The 27,928-nt window shown below is 32.2% G+C and overlaps 4 protein-coding genes across 7 annotated transcripts; 3 read left to right on the forward strand and 1 right to left on the reverse strand.

Annotated features, from left to right (window-relative positions):
* Positions 1–3,534: 3,534 nt before the first annotated feature.
* Positions 3,535–11,238, forward strand: Mfe2 (peroxisomal multifunctional enzyme type 2). Of its 2 annotated transcripts, XM_018504568.1 has the most exons (17): positions 3,535–3,653; positions 3,767–3,914; positions 4,766–4,903; positions 5,676–5,828; positions 5,934–6,206; positions 6,592–6,708; positions 6,918–7,048; positions 7,111–7,173; positions 7,245–7,305; positions 7,386–7,546; positions 7,624–7,747; positions 7,963–8,138; positions 8,416–8,592; positions 9,876–9,993; positions 10,117–10,314; positions 10,641–10,738; positions 10,810–11,238. In XM_018504568.1, exons 2-17 carry the CDS (start codon positions 3,860–3,862, stop codon positions 10,927–10,929), a joined length of 2,163 nt encoding a protein of 720 aa, XP_018360070.1. In that variant the 5' UTR covers positions 3,535–3,653; positions 3,767–3,859; the 3' UTR covers positions 10,930–11,238. The 2 variants fall into 2 exon arrangements, with proteins under 2 accessions (XP_018360070.1, XP_018360071.1); XM_018504569.1 differs by lacking the exons at positions 3,535–3,653; positions 3,767–3,914; positions 4,766–4,903; ... (9 more) ...; positions 8,416–8,592; positions 9,876–9,993 and adding an exon at positions 9,599–9,875.
* Positions 11,239–11,381: 143 nt separating this feature from the next.
* On the reverse strand, positions 11,382–17,448 carry LOC108759230 (ras-like GTP-binding protein RhoL). 3 transcript variants are annotated; one of them, XM_018504571.1, is made up of 6 exons: positions 17,198–17,448; positions 16,204–16,255; positions 13,323–13,458; positions 13,007–13,121; positions 12,369–12,486; positions 11,382–11,749 (listed from the first exon to the last, which is right to left on the reverse strand). In XM_018504571.1, exons 1-6 carry the CDS (start codon positions 17,210–17,212, stop codon positions 11,544–11,546), a joined length of 642 nt encoding a protein of 213 aa, XP_018360073.1. In that variant the 5' UTR covers positions 17,213–17,448; the 3' UTR covers positions 11,382–11,543. The 3 variants fall into 3 exon arrangements, with proteins under 3 accessions (XP_018360073.1, XP_018360074.1, XP_018360075.1); XM_018504572.1 differs by lacking the exon at positions 16,204–16,255 and having other exon boundaries at positions 17,198–17,443; XM_018504573.1 differs by lacking the exons at positions 16,204–16,255; positions 17,198–17,448 and adding an exon at positions 13,550–13,606.
* A 2,678-nt stretch (positions 17,449–20,126) lies between these two features.
* On the forward strand, positions 20,127–22,329 carry LOC108759196 (uncharacterized). The gene is made up of 5 exons (XM_018504517.1): positions 20,127–20,207; positions 20,499–20,734; positions 20,857–20,917; positions 21,431–21,609; positions 22,224–22,329. The coding sequence occupies exons 1-5, from the start codon at positions 20,127–20,129 to the stop codon at positions 22,327–22,329; spliced, it is 663 nt and encodes a 220-aa protein (XP_018360019.1).
* A 425-nt stretch (positions 22,330–22,754) lies between these two features.
* On the forward strand, positions 22,755–27,624 carry Cse1 (chromosome segregation 1). Its single transcript, XM_018504519.1, has 16 exons — positions 22,755–23,079; positions 23,167–23,312; positions 23,395–23,733; positions 23,814–23,921; positions 23,999–24,091; positions 24,170–24,337; positions 24,416–24,545; positions 24,614–24,777; positions 24,878–25,067; positions 25,240–25,438; positions 25,512–25,772; positions 25,907–25,998; positions 26,073–26,376; positions 26,470–26,637; positions 26,709–27,019; positions 27,281–27,624. The coding sequence occupies exons 1-16, from the start codon at positions 22,995–22,997 to the stop codon at positions 27,424–27,426; spliced, it is 2,904 nt and encodes a 967-aa protein (XP_018360021.1). The 5' UTR covers positions 22,755–22,994; the 3' UTR covers positions 27,427–27,624.
* The last annotated feature ends 304 nt before the right edge of the window (positions 27,625–27,928 follow it).

The raw sequence follows: 27,928 nt of genomic DNA on the forward strand, positions 1-27,928 counted from the left end.
CTCGACGGCTCGACTCGACGCAACGGCGCACCAACGGGTGGATCGCTTGCTCCGTCGTGCTTGCTCGTGCGATTGGCGTTATTACAGACCACCGACGAATTCGAATTAATTGCAACCGAGAATTTTTGAGCTCGTCACGCATCGCGTCACTCGTCGTATTTAGCGTCTAATGTGACTGCGGCCCGATCGTTACATGTTCGAAATTATTTTCATATCCAACTACGGAGAGGGATTTTACAGGAGTTAAATTCGATATACCGAGGTATATCGTGCGTAAATTCAGTTGTACGTATACCCACCGTATCTCCTGCGTGTTTTTAAAACGCCAAGGGTAGTGATGACTCATCGTATCCGATGTCAATAAGAAACTTAATCTTCCTCGAAATCCGCGGCCCACCAGCGTTCACGCCGATGAACCGACCAATATACGGGGTAAGGCGTTCGAAATTGCCAGCCTGATTTACGTCGATATTTCGCTGTCCGGAAGGAACGGATCGAATGTTGAAAATTCTAGAAAAATCCCATCGTTTCCCACACGTCCATTTCCTGTAATAGGTGTAACTTTTCCTCCAAACGGAATTTTTCTGATGGAACTGTACAATTTGCATAAATCGATTTTTCCAGACATTCCAAGCGTACGGAAATGCCAAAGTAAAACGGAGGATTAAGTGCCTATCTAAACATTTCGTATTTTATTCCGAAGTAAAGTTCGCCTTACTCGATCATCACCTTTGATATTGCTTCTCGATACTTCTGTACGTACAAATACGTCGTTTTGGAGTAGATTTTATGTAGAATAAAATCACGTTGGTACCGTAATGTATCCGGCCCTCGAAGCGACTTTTACATGACCCATTTTTCTCGATAGATAATATTGGCATAATCATGGTGATAATTTCAAGCATCTCACCCTATATCCGAGGTTCTTCCTCTCCCATCTCTGTAACCATCTATTACGATGAAACTACATCGGGGTCATACATAGGCGTAGAAGTGTGGCTGCTGGACAGAGTAAAATCAGTAAAATGGTAGATAGAAATCGACCGAATGAGATTCGGTTTAAATTCCAGGTTCTGTCTCTATATTATCATTTCGATAGAAATTATATTGTTCCTCGATAGACAAAAGGGACTGTCGAATTAATGCCTAGGTAAATGGGTAACTGTATCGCCATATCGCGTTGCTCAGAGAACGGAAATCCCCCGAATAACAGGAATGAGATAAAACGTGTAACAGTGGAAGTGTGGTGTTCGACGTCAGAAAGAGAGAGAGAGAGAGAGAGAGAGAGAGAATGAATGAGCGAGGGGGGGGGAGAGGAATTAAATAAGAGGGGCGAGGAAGATAGAAAGAGGTCATGTGCATCATGGCATAGTAGAAAGAGATTACAGAAGCGAGCGGTATATTTGTGAGAGTTTTTAAGATTTTGATAACGGTTGACTATCCACGTGACGTAGTGAATTTGAATGCTTTCACAATTCTCATTACAATTCATTGCAGCTCTGGATTTTTTATTTTACCATCATCGCGAGATCTGATTCTTGTGCTTTGTAAAGATATGGTTGCGGCGCGTTCCGAAACCAATCGAGCGACGTCTGTCCTCCTTTATGGTCTTTTATTCATGGGCTCAGGAAACATCCGGTAGATGGCGATAGATGAACAATGCGTTCCGAAACCGACTTGTGCCCATTTCCATTAGCCCAGATCCTCATACGGGTAACAGCGCTTTGACACCGAACGCTGATTGGTGAAAAACGGATGATGAAGGTAAATTTTACAACCACAACCGGCTTTTCACCAATCAGAGCACTGTGTCAAAGCGCTGTTGCCCGTATGAGGATCCGGGTTTATAACGTAGATTAACTTTAATCTCGTTTCAATTTACTCTTTGTCTTTTTCTAATCTTTAGAATTAGAAAAAGACGACGAGTACTGCTGGATTCGCCCTGCATCCGATGTGCGTAGTACGACGCTCTGCAACCAATCATAAAACAGGATTCCGATGATACGAAGCAAAATCCATCGGAATCCTGTTTTCTGATTGGTTGCAGAGCGTCGTACGACGCACATCGGATGCAGGGTGAATCCAACAGTACTCTTCGTCTTTTTCTAATTCTAAGGAGTATATGGCTTCCGAAATTCATTGCCAGCGCTGAAAATCTATAATTTACGTTACGTGTGTTATAGATTTTCAGCACTGGCAGTGAATTTTGGAACACAACCTATACTGCTTACTACCAGCGCGAGTTCTGATTGGCTGCTACGTCTTGCTTTTCTATCAAGGTTTCATCTCACCCTAAAAACTAACGAATGGCTGCGTTCAGCAGAGAAAGCAGCTTTACAACTGTTGCAAAATTCTTAAATATCGTTGGTTTATACATTTAGGGCCCAGACACAAGCTTTTGTATAAGTCCGGATCTACAATAGGGTTTTAAGCCTTAAACCATAAGAAATGGGCGAATCACAGTCGCTTATTCTTCTCGGATTCGACTGTAATTGGTCAATTTCTTACTCTTACTTCTTAGGCTGGAGTCCCATGAGGTGTATTTACCGCGTATCGCGTAACCGCGTAACCAATCAGAAGCGATCCGCTGTTGTGGTTTCGCGTTTTACTGATTATTGATTGGTTACGCTGTTACGCGATACGCGGCAAACACGCTTCATGGGACTCCACCCTTACTCCGTGTATTGTAGACGACGCCTGATACATAGTGCATAAAGGCCTGTCTACAATACACGGAGTAAGAAGTAAGAGTAAGAAATTGACCAATCACAGTCGAATGTGAGAAGAATAATCGACTGTGATTGGTCAACTTCTTACTCTTACTTCTTACTCTGTGTATTGCAGACGGGCCTTAATGGAATGGGTAGTACCCAGTTGGACACGGCTCAATTGGACACGAGCCCCTCACAGCGCTTGAGACTACAAAGGGGGTGATCCCGATTGACCACGGCTCGATTGGACACCATCAATCACAGCGACTGGTGCTTAGAAGCTTTGTAGTCTTAAGTGTTGTGAGTGGCTCGTGTCCAATTGAGTCGTGTCCAACTGGGTGCCACCCCTACGAAGCTCCTAAGCACCAGTCGCTGTGATTGGTGGTGTCCAATCGAGCTGTGGTCAATCGGGATCACCCCTAATGGAATCAACCAATCGAAATTCTTCTTTTCCATGGAATGAGAGGAAAGGAAAGCTTTTGATTAGTTGATTCGCTTATACACTATGCGTTATGCATTATGCAAAAGCTTGTGTCTGGGCCCTTAGATTCAGTGAGGAACTAAGGGCAAGGCCAATCATATTAAAGAATTTTACAACAGTTGCAAAGCTGCTTTCTCTGCTGAACGCAGCCTTCTTGATTTCCACCAGCTGTTACGTATTGACATTCGAACAAATGTCGTTTGATTAACATTTATTCAGCTGTTTTTTTTCGCCGCTGCGTTTAATTGACTTAGCCCCCACTATTTTACCTACTACGCACATATCCTTTGCTGATTTCAGATTCCCACTCGAGTATCATCGAGTGTCACCCAGGTATCGTTCCATTCTTGTTGTTTATTGTACTTTAGACAAGGATGACATGACACCTGGGGAGCACACAGGTGGAAATCTGAACACGTCTTTTCGGAACGCTTCTCCTTTCTAATCTGCCATATAAATGTGTATGTTTGATGTGTATACATATGTTATTATTCAACGGTATATAATGGACTTTAAACGCACGCGATTTAATTCTGCCTTATCATTATAGATATTGGTTTTCTCTTTTATACAGAGACGGTCGGAAGCGTGAAAGTTGACTTGAGCATTACTTACGCGGTTTACAAATAGTTTTGAACATTTTATAGTGAATATTTTTCGCAAAAAAATGCAGGAACTGCGATTTGATGGCCGAGTAGTTGTGGTAACGGGAGCAGGTGCAGGTAAATATTCCTTTTTTTATTTTAAAACAATTTTGTTTTCCTATTTTTTATCACACTTCTTATCACGCCTTTTCTAGCGTTATGCACAAAACAAACAAATCATCTGATTTCATTTTACGATAATACTGAAAGTTTTTCTCACGCCATTTGATTCAAACTTTACAATATTGTGTATTTTACGTAGAAGACGAATATGAAATTAAAAGTCGTCACTCTCAAGCAGGTAAAACGTTGCTGCCAGTAATAAACAATCATTACATTTTTTTTTATCACAATGCACTTTAATATCTAATTTTTCCATGTTCTTTTTAATTAGAAGTTTTTAATATGATAGGCAGGGAAAGGGACTTCTCTCATCCCCTCCCCCCCCTATCTTGTACTTATTGTCACACCTTGTAGATATGTGATAGGTTTCTTAGTCATATATATACATCATGTTTTAACACTTCATAATTTTTTGTCTGCTTTAGAGGAATGATTTTTTTCTCATATTTATTTTCTGCATACCAAAATGCATAATGTTACAAAGTTTGAGCTAAATCGGTAAGAAAGTCTATTTTTATCAAATATAATTTATAATTATTTTGTAGTTAATACTGTTTCAGTCAACTTCTGAAATCAACTTCAAAGAAGGATTTAATAGAATTTTTATAACATAATGAAAATAAGTTCTATTTATACAAAAAAGCTATTTTTTATGAAAAATCAGTAAAAGGTGTATATAAATATTTTTTATTTGTTACATTTTGATTATAATTGAAAGTAATTCGCGTTTGCTTGAATAATATATATCAGCTGTTATCATATTGAAGATAATATTCTTATATATGTAATGTATAAATAATTTCCAGGATTGGGACGTACCTATGCATTGCTGTTCGCATCCAGAGGTGCCAGCGTAGTTGTAAATGATTTAGGAGGCAACAGACATGGAGATGGAAGTAGCACCAAGAGTGCGGATGCTGTGGTCGAGGAAATTCGACAAAATGGTTAATATTTTAATGTGACATATTCTTTATATCATTTTTTTAACTTATCAAAATTTCTGATCTGGGCCCTTGTAACTTTTTCTTTAGAGCAGAAATGTCGAAAGTCAAAATTTTATGTGTGTTATGTATACATATATTCAGGATGAGTCACTTTAAGTGATACTCTGAAATATCTTGAAAAATACAAAAGATATAGAAAAATGTTTTACACAAAAATTTATCAGTTACTAGGGAGAAAGAAAATGCTGACTTTGATTGATTTAGAGAAGATGTTTTTAAGATCAAGTCAAGGTTATCTAAAATTTTTTTAATGGAAATCCTAATTTATTATTCCATGCTCATACAACTGATGTCAAGGCCTTTTCAAAACACTATAATAAAATATTTTTTCATTACTTTACAAGTTATGGGGTTTGAAAGTTAACAAGTGACTATAAAAAATTTTATTTTTTTGCGTTTCTGCTCTAAGAAAAAAGTTTGATTGACCCTATGATAATTAAATTATACAGTCAAACATATGTTATTGGTCTTTATATAAAAGAAATGATACATTTTTTGAAAATACTGCACATACCTCTCTCTTCTGAATTATATAAAATATATATCATACATAAATTTGAGTTGTTTGTTTTTTTTTAAACATCTATGTGTTTTTCTCATTTAAAATTTTTCTAATATTTTGTGCAAGTATTTCAGATTTATCTCTTACATTTAATTTTGCATTACATGTTAAGGGTAATTAAATGATAAGCATACGATAATAATCTTTTAGGAGGTAAAGCTGTCGCGAATTACGATTCTGTATTAGACGGTGAAAGAATCATTAAAACTGCAATTGATTCATTTGGCCGCATCGATGTAGTTGTTAATAACGCTGGTATTTTGCGAGATGTATCGTTTGCAAAATTGACAGAAGATAAGTGGGGTATGTATATGAAATAAAATATAATATTAACTATTTCCTTATTTGGTACTGTGATTTTCAGAATGCCTCGTATGAATCTATATGTGTCCATACGATTTCTTTTAGACATTATACACAACGTACATCTGAAAGGTGCAATGAAAACGACACAAGCAGCATGGCCGTACTTTATCAAGCAAAAGTATGGCCGTGTAATTTTTACATCGAGCAACAGCGGCTTGTATGGAAACTTTGGTCAAACCAATTACAGTTCGGCAAAACTTGGTCTTGTAGGATTAGCTAATACACTAGCCATTGAAGGCTCAAAGAAGAATATTTATACCAACGTAATAGTACCTACAGCTGGCTCGCGTTTAACGGAAGATATTATTCCACCAGGTGAGTTGTCAGTAACATCTATTTTGTAATAATCCTTGTAAGGCTATGAGATTTTATTTCTTAAGTTTTATTAATTAAAATATGAAATGTTATGCCTTTAATCTTATTAATTGTAATACCTTAATTCTTAATCTTGATAAGAGATTAACAGATAAAATTACTTGTTAAAAAATATTTTGCTATATTTCGTATTCAATAAAAGAAGTCACAAGAACTAAGAGCCAATTATATTATCTTAAAACGAGGTGAAAATTACAAAAGTGAGCGAATTTACTAATTATCACCTCCTCGTTTCAAGATACAGAATTAGTCGTCCGATATACATACATATGCAAATGCATTTTGCTAAAAAGATCGAATTAAAATATTAATTGATATTTCGCAGATTTCTTTGAGCAGTTGAAGCCTGAATTGATAGCACCTGTTGTTTCTTGGCTGTGTCACGAAGATTGTACAGAAAATGGTTCGATAATTGAAGCGGCATTAGGCTGGGCTGGCAAATGTGAGTATTAAAGATATTTAGCTTCATAGCTGTTAATATCTGTACAGAAAATACAATTTTTGACGAATAATCATTTTCGAAATTTCATATTGTTTAAAATAAGCAGCTATTTATCTTATATTCTTATAAATTTTTATATTTTTTTCATTGAAATTAGTATAGAAATATTGCAAAAATGGATATAAAAGATGCCACGTTTAAATTTATAGGTCATATAATCCGCTCTTCGGGTTGTGCATTACGACAAAATTTATCGGTTGACGTTACACCAGAAACCGTACGAGAAAATTGGTCGAAGGTAACAGACATGACATCGGCAAAACGACTCAATTCGATCCAGGTAAAAAGAATATACCCGTGTACATTGAACTTGACATTTCTTATCCCACAATCTCTGTTTAGGAAGCAACGGCAGAACTATTTGGCGTTCTCGAGAGAATGAAAAGTGGTGCTTCTTCAAATAATGTAAGTTATGTATCCGTAAATCTTCTTTGTGGATCACAGAGTTTATTTTTTATCATTTCCATTGTTCGCAGGTAGATCATATCTTAAAGAATGATTATAATTTCCGGGACATTATACTGTATGCGCTTGGAGGTACGTTAAACAGACTGAATATATAACAGATTCATGAATTTACGCAACTTAATGTAAATTTATCGGGTTTTGTACTTCAGTTGGTGCTACAGTTCAAGAACCAAATGATATTCGTTATTTGTATGAGAATGCTGACGAGTTTTCGATTTTACCCACTTTCTTCGTTTTGTATGGACCTATGGGCTGCATGGGTTCTTCTATCCTACAAGATGCTGTTCCGTTTGCATTTAATCCAACACAAGTATGAATAAGATTTTTTTTAGTCATTGCGTTATTTTATTTGATGTTCTTAAATTTATTTTGCATTGATATTTGTAGATACTTCATGGCGAACAATATCTAGAAATTCATAAACGATTACCTACGGAAGCCACAGTGGAGACGCGCTTTAAAGTTCAAGATGTTTTGGATAAGGGAAAAGGCACCGTTGTCTTAATCCAACGTATGTAAATTTTCTAATTTATATGAAACACGATTGGATTGTCACAATATGCATAATGTACATATTTAACGAGTGACATTTGTGATACGAATACAATCTTAATGAATAATTAATGTAAGATATTTGTAACTTGGATGTAATATCCGTGAAAGATGTGTGCAATAATGCATAGACTTAGTTTACGTAAATACTATACATATGTAACGTTTCTCTAGATGATACTTACGATGTAGCAACCGGCGAAAAATTATCGAGTGGTCAGATGTCTGCATTTATCGTCGGTTCAGGTGGTTTTAAAGGAAAACGAACATCGACGTTTGTCATTCCAACCATGGATCCTCCCACTCGAAAACCGGATGTAACAGTTACACAAAAGACTAATGATGATCAGGTAAAAAAAAAGAATATACTTATTAGATATATTTTTTCTCAAAAACTAGAATTTATATTTTAAATACATTTAAAGAAATAAATAATATTGATAAACTTCAAAATTGGAACGCTAGCTTGAAAATTAAAATTAATCTTATTATCATGTTTTCTTTTAAAATTGAATAGTTTTATTTTCAGCTTCTTACGTATTCATAAATGTAATGAAAATATTCGAATGTCTTGTCTTAAATTTTATATTTTGATTAAATTATACAATTTTAGTATCATCTTTACAGGCTGCTTTGTACAGATTGAGTGGAGATTTGAATCCTTTGCATATTGATCCTAATGTCGCTATGATGGGAGGATTCAAAAAACCGATATTGCATGGATTGTGCTCTCTGGGATTCTCTACCCGTCATGTTCTTCAAACTTATGCTGCTGGAGATGCACATTTATTCAAATCCATTAAGGTATAATTATCGAATAAGAATATGATATTCATAAAGTTTCAAGGTAAACTTTTTACTCAAAATAATTTGAAATGCAAACTAAATTGATAACTCAATAAAATGAAAAAGATTTATCTGTTATGATGATATAAACGCATCAGAACGTTCATACTTTTACGTCGGAAATTTTGAAAATAAGAAAGAGAAATTATATTTTACATCGTAGAGTCTACAATATGAAAAAGATATATTTTTGGTATTCTAAACAATACTGAGATTAACAGTACTTAAAATAAGTCATCTTTGTATATATGTATAAAAAATTTATATCTTTTTAGTAGGAATAAGTATTGTCACAAACTATCTCGAAATTCACATTCTCGTTTTAAAAATATTATACTAAAACAAGGTTTTTCATTATTTCTCTATGTTTATGCGTGTGAAAACAAAATTATATCATAAGAAAATATTTGATAAGTCTTGGTGTAAAGCCTCGTGAACTTTTGTGCATTAATTATCATAGTAATATATGCAATATGCACACTCATGGTCTACGCTAAAACGATGTTGTTATAAATAGCAGTTACAAACCACAATGAGTACATAAAACGTGATGTAGCAGTGTTCAATGGTAAACATTTGTTAACCAAGAAACATTTGTGTCATTGCATCAACGTAAGTCAGTGTTAAATTTGGATAATTTATTAAGTGTTTTTTATCATAAAAGGTAAATATATATGTTTAAAAAATGTAATAATATAATATGTCAAAAAAAAAACAATAATAAATAAGATAAACATTACGGTACACGGAAAAAAATCTTGCTGTTTTGAATTTTGTTTTGCTACAGTAGTTTATTGTAAAAAAAAGTTACAATTAATTAATTTGATAGTTCAATTCATTAATAACAAATGCAATGAAACTAAATTCATGCAATCTGCAATATTTTTTTTATCTTGACCACATACTGTTTATTTTATATACATATATTGTTTATCTTGACAACATATTTGTATTATCCGTTTTGATTAAATTATATCAGTGAACTATAGACTCTGTAATCAGAGATTACTCTATAGTACCTATTTACGTAATCTTGACTATGATCCACTTAATGCTATAAATGCTTCGAAGTATTTTTTGATTGGTCAGTTAGTAAAATTCTTTCTTCCGATTGGTCAAAAGCTGCGAAGCATTTGTAGCGCCAAGTGGACCGCACCCCTTATATGCGACAAGGAGGCATTTTAGTGACATTCCTTACGGACTTAATGTGATTAACATCTTTGTTTAATATAATATTCTAGGTAAGATTTGCAAAACCAGTTACACCAGGTCAGACTCTACGTACTGATATGTGGCGCAACGGTAACAGGATACATTTCCAAACATCTATCCACGAGACCGGAGTACCAGTTATTACAGGTTAGTAATAACTGGTACTCCAGTCTAGTACAGAATTTTACATATATTATTTTATTTATTATTTTGATAAATTTCTTTGTTTTTAAAAGTAGCGAGATAAAAACGGATAATTTTATTTTGCAGGTGCTTACATTGATCTGTTGGAGGTGAAAATGGGAATACCACGAGCAAATCTGTGTTCTGCACAAACAAATCTGGACAGTGATGCTATATTTGCAGCTATGAGTGAACAAGTGAAACAGAATCAGAATGAGGCTAAGAAAGTTAATGCGGTCTTCCTTTACAATATTACCGTTGATGGGAAACATACATCTGAATGGAGTATGTAACTTTGGAAAATTTTGATAATGTGTCTTAAGAAACTGTGATATTTAGGCTGCATATACCCTATTAAATTATGGGGTTAAAACGGAAATTTTTAATATCAATTAAAAAAATTTTTTTATTCGGCATGAATGCAACGTATTTTAAACTTTCTGAAGTGTTCAAATTGTCTCACAGAGGTCTTTCGTATCAACCATTTATTATGATCGTGTTTCATAATTCTTCGAAAGTTTAATAAATAACAAAAATGTTATTTGTGTGTGTGCTTCTACATAAGTAATGTGTGTATGTTCTACATAAGTAATGTTTGCTCTTCTTGATAGCTCTCGATTTGAAGAATGGTGAGGTACATAAGGGAAAACCTAAATCTGGGAAAGCAGACGCGACACTTACTTTAGAAGATAAAGATATGGTTGAAATCGTAAGTTGGTCAAGTTAGCGTAAAAAATAAAGAGTTATTTTCCTTTCTAAACAATATCATAATTGTTGCAGGCATTAGGAAAATTAAATCCACAATTGGCATTTATGCGTGGAAAATTAAAAATAACTGGAAATATTATGCTTACGCAAAAGTTAAAGAGTCTTATGGAAACTAACAAAGCAAAGTTATGATTCTTTAATTTTGTTATCATAGTTCTATAACGTAATTTATGTGATTAAAGAACGCAATAAATTACGAATTTTTTTACATAAAATTCAATTGAAAGTATTTGTATAGGCTGGGGATATTCTTACATACATTGTTATTGTTTGTTGCAACAGAAACTTTTATACAGAATTTGTTATGTGGTCTGGAGTCAATCTTGATTTTATGATTTGATAAACCTGTATTGTAATACATTTATAATAAAGTTATCAACTGAAGGATTTTGCTCATAATTTGCAGAAATGTATAGTTAAGTATGTAAAATATATTCTACTCACTAGAATAAAAAGAAATGTAAGATTCATTTTTTTAAATACATAGATAAAAAGATTTATATTAGATATATATATATAAAGATTTTGAACACACATATATATATATATTTACACGACGCAAGAGAATTTTGTCTATACACAAAGAAAGTAAAATATATCTTACGGATATCGTTAAGGATAAAATGTACAAGAAAAAAAGCACGTGAACAAAAGATGGAAAGAAAATCTTTGGTTTAACATAGGTCTCTTAATAATTATAATCGTCAGATGTGTTTTTCAAACTGATGCATTAAAATGCATTAGTTTCAAAGGATGCAGCAAAGCTTTCTCGATCGCGGTTTTTTCAGTACGGCTTTAATAGCTTCCACAAAAACCTCTTCAAGACCCTCCTGTTTTATTGCGGAACATTCGACGTACTTGACTGCCTTTATCTTTCTTCTCATTTTGTTGCAATCTCGTGGACTAATAATATCCATAGCTTCTTGATGATTTCTAAGATCTGCCTTGGTACCTGTAATGTATAAAAATATTTGTATTTACTAGAAGAAAACAAATTTATAACGTAAACAAATTATACAAAATATATATTTATATTAAAAAAAATTACAAGAGACGTAAAAAGTATTTAAAACGATTAAGGCCCGGCTTATCATTTATTGGTTAACATGTAGTTAGGCTTAACTTGATAATGTAAGAATTACATTTCTCTGTCAATGGCTGCATTCAGCAGAGAAAGCAACTTTGCAATTGTGGTAAAATTCATTAAGATAATTAATTTTACCCTTAGTAGCTTACTGGATGTAAATGTATAAACCATTCATATTAAAGAATTTCATAACAGTGCAAAGCTTTCTCTACTGAACACAGTCTATGGTTAATTACTAAACTGCTGATTTTGTAGTGAATAAGTTTAAAGTTACTTTTTTCTACGAAATCTCGTTAGTGATTAGTTATAGCTAGAAAAAACAATTTTTACATTATCAATTTGTCATCAAGTTAATCAGATAATGAAAAATCGGTTCTAAGCGATCAAAAAGAAAAATACTGCGCAAGTATTTATATTCCTATTTTTTCATAATTGTTCACATAAGAAATCTTTTGTTTCTGTTTAATATATAAAATGCACTTACCCACAAGTACAATTGGCACATTGGGACAATGCGCTTTGAGTTCTGGATGCCATTTACTCGCTACATTTTCGAAAGAACTACGAGCACTTACAGAAAAACAGACCAGGAAACAATCAGTCTGCAAACGAAGAATAAATGCAAGATTATATATGCACGACTATCTAAAGATACATTTTTTTTTAGAATATTAAAGATGAATAAGTTGATTTTATTATTGAAAATAGATGATGAAAATTTCTCTGAATTTTTATGTAAATTTCAAAATTTTTTAGAATTTATGATTAATTTTATAACTTTTTGAAAATCTCAAATTTTTTAATACAAATTGGAACTCTTTTCAGAAGTGTCGAGAAAGTTGGCACACATCTTTTCTAGAATTCTTCATATATGTGAATTCTGAAATATTCTAAAATTTCAAAAATTTCTCATTCTATAATTTTTTATGAAATCTGAAAAAGTTTAAAGTATTTTTTCAGAAATGACAGAATAAGAAATTTTAGAATATTTCAAAATTAATATACATGAAAAATTCTAAAAAAAAGATGTAAACTTCTTCAGTATTTTTGAAACAAATCCCAGTTAATAAAAAAAAAATTATGAGAACGTTTTCATTCATTCATTCATTCATTATCACGTACGTTTGGGTATGATAATGGTCTAAGCCTCTCGTAATCTTCTTGACCAGCCGAGTCCCACAATGTCATTTCAAATTGCTGTCCACCTACGCATATGCTGTCAACGTAGTTATCGAAACTGTAAATAACAATCGGATAAATGAAATAATAGATTACAGTTCTATTGAACAAATTAAATATTTTAAAAGCTCTAACATATTTTTAATATAACGCAGGAGAAGAAATGAGACAAAAGCATACTTATATAAACAAACAGATCTAGAATACTCTACTAGCAAAGAGCTGCTGCATTAACTAAGTTATGCATTATGATATTTACACGGTAGGTACATATTCCGTTGGGAATTCCTTCTTTGTATACGTGATTAGCATACATGTTTTCCCAACCATACCATCGCCAACGGTCGTAATTTTAATTTTAATTGGTTTGTTTCGAGACGTCATCTTTGTTTTCCCTATAAAATAAAAGCGTACTAATTACATAACTTCAATAACTCGCGTCAGCGAGTTACATAAACATTGTCGATCCTATAAAAACATAATTACATAATTGAAACGTATCAACTTTATTCGCATTCCTTTTATACTTTTTAAAAAAGAACAAATTTTTTTAATAAGTTTATTTTCAGTACAATCCCATTTTTTGTTGTCTGTTAACGGACTGTTCGATGGTGCAGTGATTCCGTCACTCCTTAAACTGAAAAGAAAACAACAGACGCTTCCGGCCACTGTCATGGCATCAAGGCTATCCCTCAAGTTATACGTCGTATCGCGCATACCAATGAAATAAGAAACGACTACTTCATTCTTATCACTGTTAAGCTAATAATTATATCATCTCACAAATTATATGCGAGGTAAATAGCTAAATTTTCAATATTTTGTGTGTGGTTAATTAGCTATTACATGCAAGTCTCGTCAGACGCAAATTGATGATGAATTAAAATGATTAAGCGTACGTCTTTACAGCATATTAACTCGGAAACGTCTTCTGTATAAAACAACGGTGAAGATTGTATCTCGCTCATCAGTATTTGAAATGATCCTTTCGTATAATCAAGCAAATTGGAACAAATTTGAAATCTCAGTGTTGTTTGATTTTCAAAATCAAATCAGATTTTCCTCGCCTCTCATCTAGATATCACGCCTTGAGATTTATCTTTTTATTCAAGCGAATTGATAAGCCAGAACCCGCAAACGTTCCTTTCAATAAGATGTGTACATTCATTCGCGAGGGGCTGTTCGGGTTAGCGGAACTTGCTGGTATTTCTTATCGAGTACGGTCATTATCAACGCGCCGTCCGGTCGACTCTCCGACTGTATGATCTGCCTGAATAGCAACGGCAAGGATTGATAGTACGTCGCGATAATCGTTATTGCGGTCCATTCATATTCGGATAAATTTATCCGAAAATTATTGCTTGTACAGTAAGACTGATTATAAATACAATGCGTTCTGATATGGATATATCTCATGCCAAATGTAATTAACTTAATCCCTTCTTATTATTAATACTGAAAATAATCTTCTTATTATATCACTCGATGATCCTGATTTTATTCAATTGTTGTACACGCATCAATTTTTTTTGTATTATCATTTTGCATTATTTTGTTAAGAGCGATCAAGAAATTAAGGCTAAATTTAATGGGAACGAGGCAAAATTTTGGTCTGTTCTGTTGCGTCTCAGGTAAATTAATTTTTAATAAAATTTTTTGTCAATAATTTATTAGTTTCTATTTCTATAAAAAGCAATCTAAACTGCTGAATTGAAAATTATAAATACTTTTATAAACTGTAAGTAAAGGTTCTCTAGATTATGAATAAATATTGACGAAAGTGAAGGTATCCGCTGAATGACTCATTACGTTATGGGATATGGCAATTGCTTAATTAAAACACGCGTGCAAGCTGGAGTCATATTTCCTAATTTGTGTTAAGACCCGCCCTGATGACACTGAGGTCAATATACTCTCGTGACAATCTAAGTGTGCGTGTCGACTGAAAGGGACGAGAAAATTCATTTCCCTCTATTTACCCCCTTTTATTCTCCGCAAACATGCTCTAAATTTTTATCTGCCGAAAAAGGAAAGTAAAATTAATAATTAACGTTGAATGTAGAAATTAATAATGTATTATCTTTTTTTAAACATAATTTTTCTAAACGTGTTTAAAAGTTGGTGTAAATCATTGATTATCCCACGTGTATTATATTTACACACGTTAAAAAAACTGAGAGTTAACAAGCGAGAAGAGTCGCAGTATTCACACATTCTTGCTGTTGTTTATCTTTCTTTGGTGTCCTTACAACGCCACATGTGTCGAACTTAAATAACGAGCGCAATCGATCGACATGCATATTATAATGAACGTAACGAAGCGGTTCACATATGAATTCACGCCGATGCGTGTGCATGAGTTATGAGAGGCTTTAGACCGGCACAAATTTGTGTGAAGGGAAAGGTGTCGATGAAGAGATGAACCCTGATAAAAAGAGGTAGATACGCATAATTATATCAACCATTTACGCATCCATTTTACGGTGCAAAATATAGACCCGTTTACGAAAATAGGGGCAAATGATAATACATTTTTAATTAGTAGCCGGTAGGATAAATAATTTTATAAAATTTGTAAAATGTGTTTTTGTGATAGATATTTTTCAATAAGTCATGTACAATTTTTTTTGTATGAATAAATTTTGGAAAATTTATTAATCATTCTTACAGAAAAATATTCTATTGCTAAGAGAAGTGATTACTCAATTTACTTTCTTCCTTTTAAGTAACGATTATTTTTCACAAAGAATACTTTTTAATAATAATCCTAAAATATATTTATTACAAATTTTATAAAATCTTATTAACGTATTCAATACAAGAATTGATTTTCTTTTGAATAATTCAGAAGATAAATTTAATGCTTTTAATAAACTTATGATAGATCTGCGGATATATAAACTTTTGGAAAATTCGATCAAGTAATTATTACTTGTGTAGAGTATGTATTTTTTTTTATGTGTAATGCTTTATCTTTTCCTCGCCAGAAGAAGAAAGTTAAAGAGAAGTAGCTGCAGACAACGCGTAATCAATGTGATTGTCACATCCTTTACGACAGGATACGGAACAACAGTCAACTTTACGCGGTTATTTATCAGTTCGTTGTCCTATTTCACGCAGAATTCTGGAAAATTTATTTCTATCACGGTTTTTCCTCTTCACGGAGAACTCGAAAGGCACGTGTGAAACGTTCTGCAAAATACATAACGCAACGGGATTAAAAATGATCGATTAACACTTCCGTATTAAAACGGGAAGTTTTCTCGAGAAATTAATGGATTACCGCAGAGTTGCCGAACAATTGTCGTGTGACGTCATGCAAACTCTGCGAGCGAATTTAACGAGCAGGAGAGAAAATAAAAAACGGATTAATAAGAAAAAAAAAAGGTTATCTCGATCAATAGTATCCATCGTGATACAAAATACAAAATAAGTTTTCGTGACGTTTTTTTATCGCGTTTTATATCGCTTGTATTTGCGCGAAGTCGGCATAATTCGCACGTGAACGTTTAAACTTACAGTAAGGCGTTGAGAATCATCAAAGGTGCGATAAAGAGATAAGATAATTAAAGAATAGATTACACAAGAAGGGAACGGCCTAGCTTAATTGTACCTTTTCCTGACTTGACGCATTTAAAGACTTTTGTATTATTTAGTTACATTTATTCAAATCGGATATAAATAATTTCCTCTTTTAAGTCATTCACGAACTGATGTCATTTAATAACATTGATCACAATACGAAAACAAAGTTGCGGCTACAATATTTCAAACTAATAAAAAATGATTAACATTATACTGTCTAAAAATCATTGAATATTACATGATTGTTTTAACTTAAAAAACGGGCTGTGATTAAACGAACGGGAAGCGCAATTTGTAATAATTTAAAGCGAAAGATTAATTCCGAAAAAACAGAATATACAACGATTTTTTTCTATTATCCTACACACATCTTATTTCTTTTCAATTTTTGATTAAAAAAAAAATTTTGTTGAACGTTTGAAATTAACAAAACAATTGGAGACACTCTTAAGAACTCCCGATTTATTTCCGCATTTATGATATGACATCATCTCGAAATAAATTTTACATCTCGTTCTATGACAAACGGCTGATATATAAATTACTCACCGTGAGATACGTCATGCGAGAAGAGAGCACGCGTTAAACGGCGGCATCAAGAACGTTTCACATGTTCGTAGCTGAGAGTCTTATAGAGACATCGACGTCGCGATACGGTATACCGAGTCGCAGAGGAAAGACTGATGATGCGTGTCGCGCATACGCACGTCGCAACGGTTGCTCGAGGACTACAGAACGCGCACATTTGCCGCCTGTGACAGCCCGCGGCCGCCGCATGAAGAATCAGCTGACGTGGAGTACTACGGAACGCAGCCTGAGGCATCAATGCGCGTTTATGTATCGAAATTAAATCGACTCACCTTCTTTGACGAAACTGCAGTTATATAAGAGATAAAAACAAAATAAGACTCATTCTATCGTTATACTAACGGCGCTTGAAATGAAGCTTGTTAAATTATTGAAATGAAGCTTGTTAAATTACACTGTTATAATGTCGCTTCTACTTAGATTAACTTTAATAACTTACTCGTCATCTTTTTCTAATTTTTAGAACTAGGAAAAGATGAAGAATATGTTGAAATTAAAGTTAATCTACATTTATGAAAATGAATATAAAGGGCAAAAATGTAAAGGTGGAACTTAAGAGACTTAATTAAGTCGCGCGAGACAAACAGGTAAAAATAACAGTCCTCGTAATACCTGAAATATTAGATATATTAGGTTTGAGTAAAATATTGAGGTACATTAACACCATCAATCTAGTAAATACCAGCGATTAAAAGTAACATAAACATTATAGTGTTATAATTTTTTACACTTAATATAAATATGATACATCATCTATTTTATATACGTAACAATTATATTGTATTGTGAAATTATAACATTGATGTTATGTCTACTTTTAGTTGGTGTTTACTGGAAACTGCATCGTCTGCATCTGCATCAAGCTCAGGTTTTGTTAATTTATGTATTATATTATAAAGATGGAAGACAAAGTTTGAAAATTTCTAAAAAAATCTTTATGTTTTTACCCTTCTCTCATTTTGAAGGTCTTTGGGGCGACTTCGAACAAATTGATTCACTTAATCGACAGTTATAATTCTTGATAAGCACAGATATTCATTTCTATACCAATATAAATTAACTTCAATCTCGATTTAAATTAACTTTTTATTTTCTTCTACTTCTAACGTCCGTTTTTACCAATGTAATGTAGATTAACTTAAATTATCTCGATTCAATTTGTTCTTTATCTTTTTCTAATTTTTAGAACTAGAAGAAGATGAAGAGTTAGTTGAACCAAGATAAAAATTAAACTTATACTATTTGTAGAAATGGACAATAATGGATAAGATTCCGGTCCTACTGTTTACCTTTTTCTAATTCTTAGAATTGAAAGATAAAGAGTAAATTGAATCGAATTTATATAAAGGTAATTTTACATTGGTGGAACCGGGTCTAAGAATTAGGAAAAGATGAAGAGTAAATTAACTTGAGATTAAATTAAAGTTAAATCTACATTGGTAGAAATGGGCCAAGATTGTTTAAACCAAATTCTCTAATACACAATTCGTTTTTCTTAATCTTTTCGTTACATATTAAATATAATTCTATTAATTAATTAATTAATTTTAGTACAGCTCACTTTAATCATTATTTAAGAAATATCTTGGGAACATTCTTGGATGTTAATTCAGAAAATAGGGACATCTGCGAGGTAATTGAGCTGTTTGGAGTTTTATTCATTACTTATTTTTGTTAATTTCTACCAATTCCAATCAGAAATGATAATGGAATCGACATCGAATCGATGTCGATTCGACAGCGATTTGATGTTTTCGACGTCGTTCGATGTCGAATCGATGTTTTTTATCACTATCATTTCTGACTGGAATGTTAACTTTAATCTCAGTTTAATTTACTTTTCATTCTTTCCCAATTCTTAAAACTAGGAAAAACTAAAAGTTAAAGAGTAAAGTTAATCTACGTTGATAGAAACGAATATTAATAAAACAATGTTGATTAAGTCAATCAGAATCGAAGTCTCGCCTTTCTGGTTTTCTCAAAATCATGTTTTCAATACGTAGTTATCATACATATATATATATATATATATATCGTATTCATTTCCATCCGTGGCGAGTAAAAAATGCAGCATCTGCATATCGAACACGACGCATTCTCCTGCACTTGCATATAATGCTCCTGGATGACGCAAATACGGCCGAGAGATACTTTGATTAACATCACGTTTGTCTGGCATCTGCTTTAATTGATAATAATGTCGATTGTTCAGTCGATTTGGCATAATGATTATGATTTTGGCGTGCCTTTAATATGAACACACAAATGTATTATTATCATTATTTATCATTATTACAATCATCTCACAAATATATATTCTGACCTGTCAATAAATAAATAAATAAATAAATAAATCGCTTCTCCCGTCCTAAGAAAAATAGATCGATTTTATCGTTCTTTCTTTCCTTGGGACAGAAACCCTATCAATATATAATCATTCTTGATCAATCCCGTTTCCCGCGTCCATTCAAATCTACCCTCTTTCGATGTCCAGTGAGTTCAATTCTAAATTTCTAACAGATCTACAAGTCGTCCTGCTATTGGTCGGTTCGAAATCGAACACACGTTCACAAAAACCACTGGGCATAAGTAAATTAATAAATTACAGTGGCAACACTGATTCCATTAGTTTGAAATTGAATACTACTCGCATACGCGGGCGCATAATAACGCGAGAAAAATATGATTTTTAAGAATAAGTGAGATTTAAGTTCATATTTTTCTATTAATCTTTCACAAATGATTAATAATTAATGTTATAATTATCGACACGCACTAACTTCACGATTATCCGACCGTAGACATATATTCGAAATAATTCCTTGAATTATATGTATTCTTGATTAGATGTAGATATTACCGGACACACGTTACTTATCAGAGAACGCGGATGGAAAAACCCGCGAGTAGTCAGATGAATCCTGAGAACATTCAAAACCCAGGATCAGAAATTAATTCCTACATCGAACAGGTGAAACAAATGACGGTTGAAAAAAACTTAAGATCTCTTTTTTTTCCATTTCAATTTTTGAACTGGTACAATCAGTTATATTTAGTTTACTGTTTCATTCTTGACTTATTGCACTAGTTCAGAAGTCTTCGAAAAAGAACAGGCCTCTTTTCACAGTCTTGTTAAAACAGCGGCTTATTAAAATAAACGTTGAGCGATTTCATAATTTTCCACTTAACATATATATGTTCATATAGATTCCGTTCTTTTTTATAATATTATTTATAAAAGCTGAGAAAATTGATATTTCAGTTTACAACATTAAGAAAATTGAAGGACAAGTCTGATAAAGAAATACAATACTGGAAGAATCAAAAGTCAAAATTGCTCGAGAGTAATAACAGCATCGGAATGAATTTCGACAAGTTAACGCGGAATGTATCCGATCTGGAAGAGAAAGTATCGAAGTGTACAGGGATCTATAATACGAAGAAGCAGGAATTGGAAGACTTACAAATTGCGAGAGTCGATATATTGCATAAGCAAATGTAAAACTTTATAATTATTGTTAAATATTCAATCAACGTCGAATAAAAAATTTATTCGGTCGAAAAAGGTGTGAGAGAAGTTTCTGCGAAGAAAATTGCTTTGAGTGATTATCTCATTTCAGGAATAACTGTTTGTCGGAAACAGGAAGATACGTGGATAACTTTTGTCAATGGATGAACTACGTATGATTTTTAACGATTCTTAATATTAATTTTTAGGGTTGAGTAGTATAACTATAGTAATATAAATTAAAAGTTAAATAAAAAGTTACAAAATTTAATTTTGTTATTTTTAAAATTTAATTTATTAAAACATTTTTCTTTTTTTTTAAGTTAAAATTTTTGTGTCTCTGCAAATGTATCAATATGATTTTCTATAAAATCTTAAATATTAGAGACAATTAATTAATTTAGAAAGAGCTCAATGATTGTGATGAACGCGATGCTCGTACCGTTTAAAGATGAATGTGGATTGGATCTGCATTTAGGGAACGTTATTATATAGTAATGTTATAGTGTTATTATTGCGTCATGCTATTCTTAAAAAGTTTTCTTAGTTTATCCAGAGGTGTATACCTCAGTAAAGAAAACTATCAATGATTACAAAATAAATGACATTCTGCCAAACGCAGTTATATTCTCTGTTTATTCATAACAAAGTTATAAATAACGCTAATTTTCTTTTTATTATTAAAGTCTAGGGACAATTTGATGAAGGAAATTAGTAGTCATCAAAATGAATGTGAAAAGGTTCGCATAGAACTTGAGAGTCTAAAACAAAATGTAGAGAATATGATAAGAGAATGCGATGCAGATTACACTAAAGCTAACGACGACGACTTGTCGAATTTTAACGGTGCAATATTTGACATCAGGTAATAAAGTATAAAATTTATAATAATCATATTATTAATTATTTAATAATTATCCGGTAAAAAATTTTTCATGCATGAATAAGTATAAATATGTATAAACATACATAAACACGCATAAATATTCATAAATATGTATAATTATATATGAAATATGTCCATACATGTTCATACATCCTTCTTTCTTTTGTAAAATTACTTTTTAGTGTAATAGAAATAATAATAGTAATGTGAAAATATAGAAAATAATTAAAGGGATAATTTTCGCATTGTTTGTTTTAGAAAAAACAAGTTTGGAAAAATGTAAAAAAAAATACTCATACATAATTATACATACTTTTATATATAATTATACATAAATAATTTTTTTACATTTCTTCAAACTTGATTTTTTCCAAAACAAATAGTGCGAAAATTACCTTTTTAATTATTTTTAATGTTTTCACATTACTATTATTATTTCTACTAAACTAAAAAGTAATTTTATAAAAAAAAAATGTATGAACATGTATGGATATATTTCATATATAATTATACATGTTTATGAATATTTATGCGTGTTTATGTATTTGTATAAAATTTACTTATATATAAAATGTAATGTTTTTTTTATGTAGATCAATCAATAACGATTTAACGAAAAACATCAAAGTGGAGGAGGATGGATTAAACAAAATACAGAACAAAATAAAGCAATGCACAGTCAAACTTCACCGAATTTAAGACCAAAAAAACACACTAATGCTAAGGATAAAGGAAAATTCTAATATGTTTATTTCTCCTTTTTAATTATTAGAAATAGATTTAAACATTTAAAAAAAGTATAAATTAAATGTAGTTATTACATAAAATTAATTAATATTAATTCAGAAATACTATTTTATAAAATACAAAAAAAATTGTTCAATAATTTTTAAATAATTTAACTTATCAAATTGATACTAATTATAATATATGTGTTCATACATTAATTAATTATAAAATACCAGTATTAATTGTATAATTGAATATACTAACTGAAATATAAATACATATTTCTCAGTAATTTGAGTGCAATGATTTCTAAATTCAGTAGCGTTCAAAGTAACGCTTCTCTTTCTTTTTACTCTTAACGTATAGATAAACGCCTCGATCAGGTACTCGCGTTCTATTGTAAAGCAGCCGTTATCGCATTCCCGCCAAATTTGCTGAGCGCCAAGAGCGCCAGCCAACAGCCAATAAAAAACGATGCTCGGAATTTGTAACCTGCCGCAGCAAGAAGCCCAGAAAAGCCGGTTGTTACGTGCGCGTATGATAATATGCGGCGTTGCTCTTCTTTGCTGATGCCGCCGTGTTATTTCTCTTGAAAAGAAGTAACCGATAAAGGAGTTACGTTGCTAATCATTGACATGGATCTCACCGACGACAATTTGGTTACGTTGAGCGAGTATTTGAAGCACACCCTCAGCCCCGACGTGAATGTTAGACGTCCAGGTCAGTATAACCTACAAACTCATTGTCTTTTACTCCATTTCAACGGTCGTATGCATTCCATTCATTAATATTCGATTTACATTTCAGCCGAGAAGTTCCTCGAATCGGTAGAAATCAATCAGAACTTTCCCTTATTGTTACTACATTTAGTGGATAAGTCTGAGATTAACATCACAATTAGGGTCGCTGGAGCAGTTGCATTTAAGAATTATGTCAAGCGCAATTGGAAAGTGGTTGGTTTTACAGTATTCCACTTTATCGTCCTTATTTTGTATAAGTAATTCATGATTTTATTTAGTATAACTTCTGTTTTAGGAAGAGGATACGATGGATCGTATACATGTCCAAGACAGAGATGCTGTTAAGAAATTAATTGTTAATCTTATGTTACATTCGCCAGATTCAATACAAAAGCAATTATCGGATGCGGTATCTATTATTGGAAAGTATGATTTTCCAAATAAGTGGCCAGAATTGATTGATCAGATGGTAGAAAAGTTCAATACTGGTGATTTCCATGTGATCAATGGAGTCCTACATACCGCACATTCCTTATTTAAGAGATATAGATACGAATTTAAAAGCGACAGCCTATGGACAGAAATAAAATTTGTATTAGATAAGTTTGCAGAGCCTTTAACAAATCTGTTTTTAGTAAGTATATTTAATAAGTTATTTTGCGTGTGTATTAAAAATATATTTTTGAACGTGTTTCTAAATGAGATACTTTGTAGGCTACAATGAATTTAACGCAAGTACACGCTGATAATATGGAAGCCTTAAAGGTTATATATAATTCGTTAGTTATATTATGTAAAGTTTTCTACTCTCTTAACTTCCAAGTAAGTATTTTTTTATATGTATTTATTTGTAAAATAGAATATAAGAATCATTTCTACAAATTATATTATCAACACAGGATCTGCCAGAATTTTTCGAAGACAACATGGAAGCATGGATGAGAAACTTTCATACTTTGTTACAAGTTGATGTTCCTTCCTTGCGAACTGCAGTAATTTATATTTTTCAAAATTATGTTTAACTATTAATATATTTGAGTGTAAAATTAAAATCTTTTAAATCCGTTTAGGATGGAGAAGAAGCAGGTGTAATAGAACAATTAAAGTCACAAGTATGTGACAATGTTGGCCTATATGCCCAAAAATATGATGAAGAATTTCAACCTTACTTACCTCTATTTGTTACGGCGATTTGGAATTTACTTACATCCACAGGACAAGATCCTAAATATGATGCTGTGAGTAACGTTTAATATTGTTTGTCGGGAATTCTTTTTTTAGGAAAAGTTTACCTAGACAGTGACTTGTCATTATAGTTAGTGTCGAATGCATTACAATTCTTGGCGACAGTAGCTGATCGGGCGCAATATAGACATTTGTTCGAAGATCCGGCAACTCTTAGCAGTATCTGTGAAAAAGTTATTATTCCTAACATGGAATTTAGAGGTAACTATACCGTAACTATAGCGTAAATATGATAAATTCGCTTTACTAAATTTCTTCAAATTTTGCAGAATCAGACAATGAATTATTCGTGGATAATCCTGAAGAATATATTAGACGTGATATCGAAGGAAGTGATGTGGACACTAGGAGACGTGCTGCTTGTGATTTAGTTAAAGTACTGTCTAAATACTTTGAAGCAAAGATTATGGATATCTTTGGAGCATACATACAGGTGAATATAATAAAAAAGACAGTGATTTTATTTTTAACTAATTTACATTTTACGATTTATGTGTTGTACATACACATTTTAAAAATTGCTCAATTTTTAGGTGATGTTGCAAAAATATGCCGAAGACTCGGCGAAACATTGGCGTAGTAAAGACGCTGCTATTTATCTTGTTACTAGTAGTGCAAGTAAAGGACAGACGCAGAAACATGGAGTTACTCAAAGTAGCGAGCTTGTCTCTATACCGCAATTTGCTGCACAACATATCGAACCTGAATTAGCAAAACCAGATGGTATAATACATATGTTTTAAATTAGTAATTTAATTTGTTTAGAGCTTAACGGCTAATTTTACTTTATTTTGTTATTAAAAATCTAAGCTTTATTATAACTAATAATTGAATATAACTGTTAGACATATAGACTATATGGTTTATTGTAATGAATAATAATAATAAATTTCAGTGAACGAGTTTCCAGTACTTAAAGCGGATGGAATAAAATTCATAATGACATTTAGATCGATATTACCTCATGAAATGGTAATAGGAAGTTTGCCGCAATTAATAAGACATTTAAGTGCCAGCAGTATTGTCGTGCATACTTATGCTGCTTGCGCGATTGAGAAGATTTTCGCATTGCGGGGTGTTGATAATTTGACTATGTAAGAAATATAAAAGTGATATCTTAAATAATAATTTATATATAAACACTGAAAATCCTTTAAAATTTTATAGAGTCAAAGGGGTCGATATATCGCCGTTAGCAGCAGATTTATTGAAAGGACTTTTTGCGTGTATGAACATTTCGGGTTCCGAGGAGAATGAATATGTTATGAAGGCTATCATGAGGAGTTTCGGCATTTTACAAGAAGCTGTGGTGCCATACTTAGCCGATTTACTTCCGAAACTCACCGAGAAACTCGCGATCGTATCTCGGAATCCAAGTCGGCCAAACTTCAATCATTATCTCTTCGAAACTTTAAGTTTATCCATTAAGTAAGTCGTTAACGTGTAATAATATTAAAATACTCTTACAAAAAAATCTTTGCTTACTTAAAATTTTCTTTTTTATTTTTATCTCACATTTTCTGATTTATATTTTCCGTAAAATTTGCATTTTTTACTTGTAGAATTGTTTGCAAAACAAATCCTGAAGCAACAGGATCTTTCGAACAAGCATTGTTTCCTATTTTTCAAGGAATTTTGCAACAAGATATACCAGGTAAGCTATTTATAATTGTACGTACATGTCACAAATTGTAATTGCACACGAATTAATATTGTTTTTTATTCCAGAATTTATTCCATATGTTTTTCAAATTCTTGCATTACTTTTGGAGTTACGACTCACTCAAGATATACCGGAACCATATATGGCTTTGTTCCCGTGCCTGTTATCACCTGTACTATTTGAACGTCAAGCCAACATCCATCCTTTGATTCGTTTATTACAAGCATTCATTAGTCATGGCTCGAATCAAATCGTAGCGCAGGATAAGACGAGTGCACTATTGGGAGTGTTCCAGAAGCTAATTGCATCGAAAGCGAATGATCATGAGGGATTTTTACTAATACAAAGCATTATTGAATACTTTGAACCGTAAGAATGTTCGAGAAAAAAATTTTTATTTTATACTATTAATTGTATTTCATATTTACAACAGTTAATACAGTTGTAATACCAATGTTGCAGGAGCATTTTGGAACCGTATATGAGACAAGTTTTTGTGCTTTTCTTTCAAAGGCTCTCGACGTCAAAGACAACGAAGTTTGTGAAAGGTCTAATAATATTTTTTGCATATTATGTTATTAGATATTCATCATCAAGCTTGATAACGATTATCGACCAAATACAGCCACAGTGAGTTTCATAAATACATAAAGACATCTTTTTTAAGGTACAGAAAATAATAGTAAACGTTTTATATTTAGAATGTTTGGAATGGTGGTTGAGCGCGTATTTATAACCGATCTACAAAAAATATCGGGCGAAGTAGAGCGAAAAGTGGTGGCTGTCGGAATTTCAAACTTGCTGATCGATTGTCCCGCGATGCTTGAGGCTCCATATAATACATACTATCCTCGCTTATTGGCTAAATTGGTCGAATTCTTTGAACTGCCGCAAGATCAAAGCTTGCTGCCAGAAGACAACGCGTTTCCAGAACTTGATGATGCGGTTGGCTACCAAGTTGGTTACAGCCAACTCATCTGTGCGAGAAATCCTCGGAAGGACCCGTTGCAAAGTATGAATATTCTTTCATATTTAATTTATCTTGTCTTTTCGATATACACATATAAATGTAAATAGATGCATATTCACTTTCTCTTATTCCTTTACTCGTAACTTTCCATTCAACTTTTCAATTAGATTAAATGTATCCAACTTCTCTAGAAGACTTTTTTAGAAAATAGAACGTTGAAATATTTAAATAGGAATTATTGCATACAAATATATATAGAGCATTTAATATTATTTACATAAAACTGTTCAAATATGTTGACAGATATCGGTGATATACGTTTGCATTTGGCTCAAGGCCTTGGAAGATTATCACCAGGACATTTGCCGGGACTGTTAGGTCAGATTTCTCAAGCAAACGCAAATCACTTGAGAAATTATCTCCAAACAGCTGGTATTACTGTTGCATAATACGAACTGGATGTTCGAGACAGACTGAAGATCCATTTGATAGCTCGAAAAATGAATAATATTGAACTTAACAAATTGTAAAGGGGAAATTCCTTTTTATATGGTTATTGTACAATACGTGAAATATATTATTCGTATTCTATTTGTAATTTGCAATATTGTAGGAAATATTTGTCATTTTTACACCATAACTTCGAAATTCATATATTATTACAAAAGAAAAAAGAACGAAGAGAAATACATGTACATCTATGTAATTGTATTTATATTTTTATGCACACAAATTATCAAAAATAATTTAAATTATCATTTACCCATATAACTCAGGTTTATTAAACATCGTTTCTTCTTCTTTAATCATTTATTTAATCAATTTAAAATACAACTATATATTTTATATTTACATGTAAAATAACATTGGCACTAATATAAATTGTTCCATAAATGTTTATGAAATGCATATTCATTTATTATTAAAAAATTTATCCTAATACTTCTGCAT

The sequence above is a fragment of the Trachymyrmex cornetzi genome, unplaced genomic scaffold (assembly GCF_001594075.2).
Source record: "Trachymyrmex cornetzi isolate Tcor2-1 unplaced genomic scaffold, Tcor1.1 scaffold1732, whole genome shotgun sequence".
Classification (NCBI taxonomy): domain Eukaryota; kingdom Metazoa; phylum Arthropoda; class Insecta; order Hymenoptera; family Formicidae; genus Trachymyrmex; species Trachymyrmex cornetzi.

Excerpts from the sequence above, each read along its gene's own strand:
- Mfe2 (XM_018504568.1), top strand. The coding sequence starts at position 3,860 with ATGCAGGAACTGCGATTTGATGGCCGAGTAGTTGTGGTAACGGGAGCA. Across the intron at positions 8,139-8,415 it reads AAAAGACTAATGATGATCAG|GCTGCTTTGTACAGATTGAG; the intron begins GTAAAAAAAAAG and ends TCATCTTTACAG. Across the intron at positions 10,315-10,640 it reads GAAACATACATCTGAATGGA|CTCTCGATTTGAAGAATGGT; the intron begins GTATGTAACTTT and ends TCTTCTTGATAG.
- LOC108759230 (XM_018504571.1), bottom strand. Across the intron at positions 13,459-16,203 it reads GAAGAGGAAAAACCGTGATA|GGAAAACAAAGATGACGTCT; the intron begins GAAATAAATTTT and ends TTTATTTTATAG. Across the intron at positions 13,122-13,322 it reads ACGGAATATGTACCTACCGT|TTTCGATAACTACGTTGACA; the intron begins GTAAATATCATA and ends TGTTATTTACAG.
- LOC108759196 (XM_018504517.1), top strand. The coding sequence starts at position 20,127 with ATGGAAAAACCCGCGAGTAGTCAGATGAATCCTGAGAACATTCAAAAC. Across the intron at positions 20,735-20,856 it reads GATATATTGCATAAGCAAAT|GAATAACTGTTTGTCGGAAA; the intron begins GTAAAACTTTAT and ends ATCTCATTTCAG. Across the intron at positions 21,610-22,223 it reads GGTGCAATATTTGACATCAG|ATCAATCAATAACGATTTAA; the intron begins GTAATAAAGTAT and ends TTTTTTATGTAG.
- Cse1 (XM_018504519.1), top strand. The coding sequence starts at position 22,995 with ATGGATCTCACCGACGACAATTTGGTTACGTTGAGCGAGTATTTGAAG. Across the intron at positions 23,313-23,394 it reads TCAAGCGCAATTGGAAAGTG|GAAGAGGATACGATGGATCG; the intron begins GTTGGTTTTACA and ends CTTCTGTTTTAG. Across the intron at positions 25,999-26,072 it reads TTTGCAACAAGATATACCAG|AATTTATTCCATATGTTTTT; the intron begins GTAAGCTATTTA and ends TTTTTATTCCAG.